Source organism: Asparagus officinalis, chromosome 3 (assembly GCF_001876935.1).
Source record: "Asparagus officinalis chromosome 3, Aspof.V1, whole genome shotgun sequence".
Lineage (NCBI taxonomy): Eukaryota > Viridiplantae > Streptophyta > Magnoliopsida > Asparagales > Asparagaceae > Asparagus > Asparagus officinalis.
Genome location: NC_033796.1, coordinates 64,405,691 through 64,416,907, shown reverse-complemented (window position 1 = coordinate 64,416,907; position 11,217 = coordinate 64,405,691). Strand labels below are relative to the sequence as shown.

The window sequence follows — 11,217 nt, the reverse complement described above, 5'->3', positions numbered from 1 at the left end:
GTAATCTTAAAAAATTAAAAATTAAATATTAGTTTGCATAACTCCAGAAATTTTGAATATCATATTTCATCGAGTTAACTTGGGACTGACACAATATATAACTATTATATACCCTTATCCTATATGTTAAATATGAAAACTATTAAATTTGAAGCTAACATATCCATTGTGTACGTCCTTTATTCAAAGAATTTCTATAAAGAAAACAAAGAATAGTGACCTACACTAAAGCAATCATCAAAGTCAACGAAGGTATAGGTTAAATATGCAGACTATACTTAGCTTTTTAAATTTAAAGCTTAGATATCTAGTTTCGTACATATTCAATAGCATCATTTTTTATGTTTTCCATTGTGTACGTGGTTTATTCCACAAAGAAATATATGAATGAGGATACTATGCATGATTAAGTAAGTGCAAATTACCAAACAAAAACAAACCAAACAATTGTACATATAGCTATCATCAAAGTGTTAATATGTATGTTAAGTTGATTCAAATAATTTCTATAAAGATAATAAAGAATAGTTACCTATACTAAAGCAATCATCAAAGTCAATAAAGACTTATGTAAACATAATGTGCACCAGTCTGCATAAATTCGGATCCCATGCTCAATTGAGGTACAATCTCCATAAATTAACCATCGAGAATCATACTGGACAAGGAAGATATGATGTGAGGTAGAACAATCTTCAATTATGACTGAGGCAAAATGGAGAATAGCTTCGTTGTTACCTGGCAGTAGAGTGTCGGATCAATCTTACCAGCTAAATGGCATGTGACATGATTAATGAGATTCATGCTTGGAGACATGATAGGTGGTTGCACAAATGAAGGTGGCACCGATGTCAGTATCACAGGTCCCATCAAAGTCAAAGGTGTCGCCATAGATGTTGTGAAGGATGACGCATAATAGCACCGTTAATCCCCAACCCCTTAATGGACATCTGTTCTTATGCTTATTTCATGTAATAGTTGTGACTATCCTATCATTATTCTCCATAGATAGAATGTGTGGGTTTCCGAATCACCTTTTACTTCACCCTGCGTCGCTTGTAGTATTGTCTGGGTTGTCTACATGTTAAAACTCTCCTAAAATCAAAACCAATAATAAGAAAATACAATATCAATACAAAAAATTTGTAAATAATAGAGAAGTGCATGATTCAATTTATCAAATACTAATTAAATTATAACATTGTACAAACTTGATATATGTGGAGTCCAAATTAACATGAGAACTTGCGAGGTTGTTGAATTTTTTTAGTGATCCAAAATATGTTGGGCAAACCATTTTAAGAGTTTAGTTTCCTAATAGCATCTTTAAGAAACTAATCAGAGCCCGGATGGAAGCTTAGCTTCCATATATTTCAATAAGACAAGGTACCAAAAAAACTCAAAAGTAATTTTCTATTCCTAAATGTTTCTCTATACCAACATATTATTATCTAAGAATCTAGTCACTAGTAGTCATGGGAACAAACATTAATCATACACTAGTTATATTCCTTTGTCTAAGTTATTTCAACCTAAGAACTAGCTCAACCAAAGTTAGTTAGCAATTAGCCAGAATAACTAATGGAAAGATTGATTGAAAGAATTAATAAGATGGACTAAATGGCAATTTCATATGTGGAATAGAATCATTACCATGAACTCGAGGTTGTCCTTATTCTTGGCTTTCTTATCATATGTACTCTTGAAGGTACCATAAGTTTTATTGACCAATATGAAGGCTTTGCCCTGCGAAATTACAAAGCTATTAGAAGTTGTTGTAATAAATGTTTTAAAGAATACTAAACTTTAAATACTCTATATCGTAGATCATCAATATTGACCATCGATAGTAGCATACGATTGTGAACCTGTTTGGTGGTCATACTTGTGGCATATCCAATTAGCATGTCCATTGAAAGTTGTTGCTTGTGGAATTTTTTTTAGAAATACATATAATAAAGGTACAATGTTAAAATTAACAAAATTATTATCTTATTTATGTTGTCTTATTTTCGTAGTAGATGAGAAGCACTATGAAATGATATTGATCCACCCTAGGATCGAGAACATAAAACCTTTGCTAATCATGTACATATTTTTTGCATACATTATGCTTCAGTTTATGTCTCCATTGTTTGAATATAGCTGGAACTTTCCCATCGAGTCCAAAAACATAGTTTCATCCATTGAGATGGTCCTCAAGGCAATAGCATTTTCTACAAATTTACATACATGTAACTAACATACACAACAAAAATATAAATAAAAGAGTAAATTAATAATAATATACCATGAGCTTCTCCCATGTTTCAATGAAGGCTAACTATGGAAGCTCGACGTAGGTAAAGAATGGGTGCAAATATTTGCTCTCCGTACTAAAACTCCAATATAGTTATTAAGTTTAGTGGCCCAAGTATTGTTTGGCACCTCTACTCTACTCCAGTCAAGAACAACTCCTTGTCCTTTTGGTGTTTCCTTTGTTTTAGGCTTGTTCGCATCGCGTCCTTTCTTCTTGGGTGGAAGCTCACTTGCTAAGACAATGAGAAGAAATATTAATAACTTTAAAATTTTAAATGTACAAAAATAGATTTATTAAATTTACCCTTCTCAATCTCTCTATCTTTCGTTGTAATTGCATTATCTTTTCTAGTCTTTATCAAATCACCCCACTCTAATAATTTTCTAGTTGCATGTGGATTAAGCTTGTCAGATCTAGCATTATATTGAAATGCATCTAGCGATAATGGGAGACATGAAATATCAGGTGTAAGTGGCCGGAAAATGGTCGACGGCTCATCATAAGTAAAAGATGGTGTCGAGGAACTACTTACAAAATTAAAGATAATAGTCAATACAAAAACATTACATTACTAAAAACTATGCAATATAAATATTGCTTACCAATGTGAGGAGATGGTGTTGATGGTTCTATAGAGGATCCTAGTACATAACGATCAGACCCTAGAGTCACTGACCATGATTGATCACCTGAACAATTGAAGATATTAAAGCAAACAAATATCATGAATAATAAAACATAAAAATTAAAAATATAATTTACCTATATGAGGAGACTGTGGTGGAAATGTCTCCTCAGATCTGTTACCTGGGGTCATAGATCATGATCGATCACACCCCTCCCCAAAATGTCTCTTACCTCTCATATGCAATTTTAATTAAGTTATTAAAATGCATAACAAGAAATGTGTAAATGCTCATAACAAATATTTGTTACCAATTTAATTTCACTTCTCGTATTCTAACTTTAAAACAATTTAATATCACATACCTACTACATCTTGCTCTTTATGTCTTGTACGGGATTGCGTCTGTATCATTTTGGCTAAATTTTCTATGTGCTTTTATTTTTTCTCTTTGCTCCTAGACTTTGAGCCAGAATAATTACCTTCAATTAAAATTGGAATGTTAGTCCGAGTCTCAGAATCAGACATTCTAAGCATGACATTCTGGGGATATGAGTAGTTTTGTCAAACATCATCAAATGAATTAGTAGATTCATTGCTATTATCTCCTTCGGTCTCATCAGCTTCTTTGTTATCATTAGGAAGAACAAGAGGACTTAGCTCTTTGTACAAAGCAGCCCAGTTAGTTGCAACCTTAGGATCTTTCACAAAGAAACATTGATCCGCTCGTTCTACAAAGATAAACTTCTAATCTAGATAAACTTCTTTATGAAGGTTAACAAGTATAAACTCATAATGATCCGGGCGTGGCTTTGTAGGAGACCACTAGACCTTAAATATCATGTAGCTACATTGGCTTTCTTTACCATATCCGTAATGTATCTCCACAATATCTTCCAATTGCCCATATATAGTATGTCAGCTTCAACGAGATTTTGATCTCTTGTGTTTGAAAAACAATCTTAAGCGAAGTATCCCATGACACCACAGTTCTAGTTTACTCTATTCTCGTTATTCTCTAGCGTTCTAAATTTATATCCATTAACATAATATTTTTTTTATTATTTTACTTCGTAGTAAGGACGTTATGTGTGAACCTACATTTCTTCTAATACTATGGTATGGTTGAGAAGCTCTTTTTTCGATCTAAACCAAACATGCATCAATCACATTTAATAGTTTAACTTAGGGGGTGTTTGGTTGCACAATTTTATAGAAAAGTTTTATCAAAATGTCTGATAATGGTAATTTTATAATTAAAAATTTTCTATAGATTTTCGTAAATTGTGTTTGGTTCAAATAAAATTTATAAAAATATTTTTTGTAAAGTATAAAAAATACCAAGGTTTACAGAAATTAATTTCCTATCAAAATGGGCAGAAATCACCTAGAAATCTGACACCACATTAACATTTTTCTATAAAGTTGACACTTTTCTATAAATTTAGAGGGTGTTTGGTTCAATTTCTATAAATTATAGAAAATATTACTATTTGCTATAAAGTTATGGGATATTTTTTTGTTTTGAACCAAACAAGCAAAGTAAAAAAAACAATAAAATTAATACTTTTTGACTTCTCAAAACTTTTCCTATAATTTTTTTAAGAAATACTAGGAAATCATATTTTGGCTGGAAAACATTTCTTATAATTTATAAAAATTGAACCAAACACCCCCTTAGACTATAAGATGTTTAGAAAATTAAAATTTAAAAACACATACTTCATTCCTAACCCAATCCGAGATATCCTTCCTATGCTTTTTTTAATATCATGTGCTGCTTTTCTACGAGTTATTTCATTATTAAGCTTTTGTAGATATCTTCTAATATTAATAGAAACAGAGATTAGATTGGCAAATTAAAATTAAGTAATTTAAAATTTTACATATGTACCTTCGATAGACTTTGAACATTTTAAGATTTTCTAGTATAAATACATGAGCTTGATCCAACTCAAATCTGGGATAAACAACAATTTTATTCTTCTTCACTGGGGCTTGATGTGTTATTTTTCCACTCCGCATATAACAAGATGCAAATTGAAGGTATTGGCTATATAACTTTTAGCAATTGAACCCTCTGGACGAGCTCGATTACGCACAAAGATTTTCATGAAACCTAAATACCTATTTTCCTAACCCGTCCGAACTGGACAGGTCCATTAATTACGATTTCAAATGCCCATCATCTTCTACTTATAACATTACATACACGATCTTTTCTAGATAAAAAACATAATTTCATATCCAAAATGAGTCGTACATCTTATATTACAAATGCAAACGATTAACAATAATCATTGGACGAGAGTCTACGGATAACATTAATTTTTTATTCCCCGGTCTTCGTTGGATATATGTAACGCATTTTTGTGCTATATATCATATTAACTTTGAAAAACATTGTTTGATTAAATCATGCTTTTACACATCACAAACAAACTTATAAAACACATATATAGCACATATATATAGTTGATTGGGTAAGTAGGGTTAAAGTTAGTTTTATTTAGTGTCATTAGTGTATTAGAGTTATTAGGGCAAAAGTAAGTCTTCATAATATTATTATATTATTAGAGTAATTAGTCTAATGTCACAAGGAATGTTATGGTAATTAGCCTAATTTGATTAACTAAGAGTATAGTAATTATTGACGCTAGGCTTAGCAAGGTAATTAGCATATTTTGGGTAATTAGAACTAGGTTTAGTAATTAATATTTCACTTTTTTGGTTTAACAAGATAAAGTAATTAGTATCCCAATAGATGAGGGCTAGGCTCATATTAGAGTTATTATCCTAATTAGAAAATATATGTAATTAGTGTTAGATATAGCTAGGGTTACGGTTAGGTCCATGAATTAATATTTAAATTTGGAATTAAAAATATATGTAACTAGTGTTTTAATGAGTAAGCGTCGGATTAGGGTAACTAGCGTACCCCTAGCATGGTTAGTGTTAGGTTTGTTCGATTAATTAGGTTTAGGTTTATTTGATTAATTAAGGTTAGGTTGATTGGATTAATTAGGGTTAGGTTTATGTAATTAGTGTTTCCATGAATTAATGTTTAAATTTGACAATTTTTAAGAAATGATCGCACATACTTGTTAGTGATACTAAAAAATAATATAAAATTTATAGTACAATTATTATTTCCCTAACGAAAAATAAAACCCTATCAAAAATATCCATACGGGTGGGCTGATTGGAACCACAAACCAATCCCTAACCTCTCTCCGCCCCCCGTGAATGGCTCAAAATTCTTTTTATTTAATTATTTATGTTTATGGTGAGGATTTCTGGTGAATTTTAATTCCGAAACAAACGTCTCTTGATAGTCCTTGATTGCGTAGGGTGAAGATTCATGATATGACTTGGTAACAGAGGAGATTCTATTCGGAACCGAAAAGACACATTCCGATTCCTCCCGAGTCTCGACTCTCGAGCTGCTTTGTATAAAGGAAACGAATTTAAGCGCACCCTTCCTGTTTAGGGATCCTTATTCGGGGGGGTTATAAATAGATCCCCCTCTTCCTCTTCCTTCCATTTTTGGCAAAAAATAAAAAAAAACAGTAATTGAGAGGAAGAGAAGGGCGCACGTGACGAGCTCGTGGTCCTCTCTCTGTTCCATCTTCTTGGTGGCTCCTCCTATCGTCGCCCCTCTCTTGAGTTCTTAATTGTTAGTCTTGTTTAGTTGATCTCGTTGGGTCTAATTACGGTGGATGTGATCTTTTTTGTCTCAAAAGGTAACCAATTCGATCATATCGTCCCCATCTCGATTTGTTTATTATATTTTTTTCGATTTGTGTTTTTCCCCATCTTTCATTTACTTGTTAGACAAATTTTGGAGTGTTCAGTTAACAATTTCAAGATCGCATCTTTATCTGGTGATAAGTCCGTTATTTCTGTTTCCAGATTATTTTTCTTTAAAAAAAAAAAGAAAAAGGAAAGGAAATTCTCACGTCGCATCTCTTTCTTAATTCCTGGGATGGTTTATTTTTCTCCTTATTTTCTAACTAATTTTTCTCATTAGAAGGATGGGAGCTCGCGGTTGTGCGTATTTTGACCCGGACTTCGATTCGCAATTTGAGAGGATTCTTCAACCAAGGTATTCGGTATTCTTTTTTTTTTTATTTTAATACCTTTTTTATTTTATATATTTTCTATTCGAATAGCATTACTTGATGATTTTATTGTTGGTTGTTGACGATGGTTAAAAAACTGCAGAGTTTGTATAGATAACGACACCTGCGATGGCTGCACACTTGTAAAGGTGCATTATTTCCTTCTTAACCTTTTCCTATTTTAGTTTATTTAAATATTAAGATGATGGCGGTTGACGACAAATGCAATAGTTTCGTTCACGTGGTTGATTGGGAGTCGGAGGTTTTTTTTTTTTTAAATTTCCGGTGTTCTTCTATATTTTGTTGGGTTGGATTCCACTCCGATCCTGTTTTATATATTTCCTTTTCTTCTAAGCTTTTCATGTAGCTAAATGTTTTGGTAGTTAATCTTGATTATTTTTCTGTTAGGTCAGCAATTAGATAACTAGTCCCTCTCAATAAGAGTAATTTTGGTCGACAGTCCCTGCATTGTTTTCTTGCTAAACTGGGACCTTCGAATATCCCCTCGTGATAAAAACGATTATTTTTAATAAAAAGAGCCATCTATTCGAAAATTGCTGAGATCCACTAAATGAAACAGTAGAACCTCTCTGAACTCTTGGTATTATTATCTTCACATAATTGCTTAGCTGGTTCGGTTTGTGTTTTCCGTTTCGCTAAATTCCTTACGGTTTGAGAGATATTAGCATTTTTGTCCGTTTTTTACTATTTTTAGTAATATTTTAAGAGTCTGTTTTGTTTAGGAAACAAATCTGATTTGATCTCAGATTTGACTGGTGGACTTTCCTAGTAATAAGGAGTCTTTTTAGGAGTTTTAATATTTTATGAATTCTTTTACTATTTTTGGTAGAGTTTGAGTCGTTGTAGGAGTCTTGTTTTTTTTTTCTATTTAATAAGAGTCTTGTAAGCTCTAGAGGCATAACTTTTGATTAATAAAATTTCGTTTTTCCTCAATATTTCTTCGTGGATTCGAAGTTCTTCGTGGATTCGAAGATCGTTCTTTGTGGATCAGAGAACACCCCTGGTGGATTCCGATGTTATCACTTCTCCGCGCTGCGTCAGGAAAGGCCTAAATATTAAATAGGGAGTAAGGAAGTAAATGTACCAAATACAGAAGTTATGGATAATATAATTTTGGATAGATGGAAATTAGTTGTTCGTACTGTTAAGAACTGTTAGTGTGCAATTTATCCCTGCGTTGAAGAGTGCTTACATAGGCGAAGGGGGTCATGTGCAAAAAGTTGGCTGCATCATTTCCAAGGAAGTAAAAACAACTAACAAAAGAAAAATGGGCTAAGCTCCCATCATGAAAAAGGAAAGGCCGAGGGCAAATAGCCAAAACGATGAGCTCAAAAATTTAATGGGCTAAGCTCCCATCATGAGGAGGAGAAAAAGGAAAGGCCGTGGGCAAATAGCCAAAACGATGAGCTCAAAAAATTGAACGGCAGCCTTTCCTTTCTCGTAAAGAGGCGAGGCCACGCACGCGTATACGATTATAAAAACGCCGGTGGCGCCAGAATTTTCTGGGCCTCTGAGCCTGTATACCCGACGCCGTCTTAATTGGCTGACCCAAACCTGCCACGTGTCTGCGGCGGTGTCAGCCTTCACTTGTTCCGTAGCTTTAAACTCATTAAAATCGCTACATAAGACCAGATACTTATGATATATATATATATATATATATATATATATATTATATATATATATATATATATAATATATATATATATATATATATATATATATATATATATATATATATATATAGAGAGAGAGAGAGAGAGAGAGAGAGAGAGAGAGAGTAATTCGGTGGAGGCTAATCTTTTTTGTGCATAATAATAAAAATAAGGTGGACAGCGCTAATAGGCATGGGATACTGCTGGAGATGGTGCAAGTTCTCACTGACCTTGATCTCGTCATCTCGAAATCATACATCTCGTCTGATGGCGGCTGCTAATGATGGTTTAGTTTGACGTTAATTTTATCTTTCACTTAACTTTTACATTTTAATTAATTCTCCAATTTCATTTTGGATTGGTAATATTCTTTACGAAATGACTGCAGTGTTTCATGTGACGGATCAGCTGGGTAACAAACTAACGGACTCCGCCCTCATTCAGTACATCCAGCAAGTACGTATTATTTCCTCTTCCTTTTTCGCGCAATTTTGATTTTTTTAATTTTCATTTAGCTCCCGTTTTGGATGGCTGATTTGGACACTTGCTGCAGTCTCTGGTTCCGGAGAGGGAGTCAGGATCGTCATCTGGTCGAAGAGCAACCGAGGTGATGACGTGTCTCGGCAAGATGGTGGGCCCCGGCACCTGGCTTCGGAGTACACCTTGCCTCGAGGCCACTGCCACCGACCAGCGGGGCTCTCTCCGAGATATCAGCCGTGATCGCAGAGCTTGACTGCTATGTTGTGTCCTGCCAGGCCTGGACCCACAACCGGCGTGCCGCCGTCATGATCTACCTTGTAGACGAGGGCACTGGGGAGCCGATATGCGGACTCTGACAGACTGGCCCACATTGAGAGGCAGGTAGGGAGCGTTGTCGGTGCCCACCTTGGAGTGGCAAGGACCAGTGGAGCGTGAGGTTATCGCCCCCGCGGGAGGATCCACACGGAAAGGCGGCTTCACCAGCTGATGCACGAGGATCGAGACTACGAGGCGGGACCCTCGCCGACCCCTGTCGAAGGCGACCAGTTCAGCACGAAAATGGCGTTAATTGAGGGGAGGAGGAGAAAGTCATCTTCATCGTCATCGCCAGCTTCGATGGAGACTCAGGTATCGATAGAGAGCTGGAAGGAGAGGGAGTACTCGGTGGTGAACATAAGGAGCAGGGACAGGCCAAAGCTGCTGTTTGACACTGTATGCACTCTCACAGATTTGCAATATCTAGTGTTCCATGCAGCAGTCAGCTCCCACGGACCCCTTGCGTTTCAGGAATACTACATCCGACACATGGACGGACGGACGTTTCTTGATACTGAGAGCGAGCGGCAGAGGGTTACCAGGTGCTTGGTTGCTGCCGTCGAACGCAGAATTTCACATGTAAGTGAGAGTATGCTGTTGTGGCTTCTTCATTAGTATTGCTGCTAATCTGTTTGAATTGTACAGGGATTGAGGGTGGAGGTGTTGACAAAGAACAGGAAGCGTTTGCTATCGGATGTGACTAGGGTTCTCAGAGAGGGCGGGCTGTCGCTGACTAGGGCAGAGTGTGCGGTGAGAGGGGAGAGGGCCGTCGGGACTTTCTACGTAACTGACACATCAGCATTGTCGTCGAGAGAGGGAGACGTGGACCCCAAGAGGCTGGAGCTAGTTAGGAAGGAGTTGGGGGAGGAAGGCGTTACGCTCGAGGTGAGCAACAACCATCCGCCGATAAGGAAAGTTGTCGGCAGCGCAGGCGAGGGTAGTAATGACGCCAGAAATCAAGTATCGGGATTGGTCGTGACGGGAAGAAGTGTTGGTAGCTGGAGCAGGATGGAGGAAGAGAGGCCTAGGTTCTCTTTGGGCAACCTCTTGTGGTCTCACATTGAGAAACTCTCTAGCAATTTTGGTTCCATTAGATCCTAAAAGATGCAGGTGAATTTGAGCAGGCTGTACAGATTACGCGATCTAGTTTTATCCTTAGAAGCCTAGCATTTGTAGAGCAGAGAAATCTGTGGATATTTTACTAAAATCTAGAGGCCGGTATTCTCCACCCCTTTATGACCTCATTCACTCGTACAGGAGCGACGCTTTGTGTGTGAATAGTAGAGCACAGGTATATTACAGAAAGCTGTGCGTGTTTTGACTAATTTTTGATAAGCCGACTTGAAGTCTCTCATCAAGTTAAGTGAGCTTATGTTAGCTGAAAAATGAAATTTAACCTATAAATTCACTAGTCTAAATAATTCACATATGGCAATCGCACTTTGATTACGTACTTACTAGCGGTCTCATCCTCACGCTGAAATGGGTCTGCAGGGTTTGAAACAGCACCTAATCCGCTGAATTTATATCAGAGAGCATACTCAGATGGTGATGTAACTTGTCGATGGGGTGAAATTAGACTCGCATCTGCATTTTGTAAGGCAGGCCTCTACATTGTTTCGTTCTGCACCGCAGCATCATGTAGCAACATTCCTCGTTTCCGTAATCTACCAGAACAGATGTTAAAATTTACCTCTCGTT

General features: G+C 36.0%; 1 protein-coding gene and 1 long non-coding RNA gene across 3 annotated transcripts; both read left to right on the top strand.

Annotated features, from left to right (window-relative positions):
* Positions 6,422 to 9,618, top strand: LOC109834272. 2 transcript variants are annotated; one of them, XR_002245520.1, is made up of 6 exons: positions 6,422 to 6,667; positions 6,958 to 7,029; positions 7,149 to 7,194; positions 8,895 to 9,007; positions 9,110 to 9,177; positions 9,275 to 9,618. It is a non-coding gene; the product is annotated as an uncharacterized LOC109834272 (long non-coding RNA). The 2 variants fall into 2 exon arrangements; XR_002245519.1 differs by having other exon boundaries at positions 6,955 to 7,029.
* Positions 9,630 to 10,617, top strand: LOC109835223 (ACT domain-containing protein ACR2-like). Its single transcript, XM_020403208.1, has 2 exons — positions 9,630 to 10,095; positions 10,162 to 10,617. The coding sequence occupies exons 1-2, from the start codon at positions 9,688 to 9,690 to the stop codon at positions 10,615 to 10,617; spliced, it is 864 nt and encodes a 287-aa protein (XP_020258797.1). The 5' UTR covers positions 9,630 to 9,687.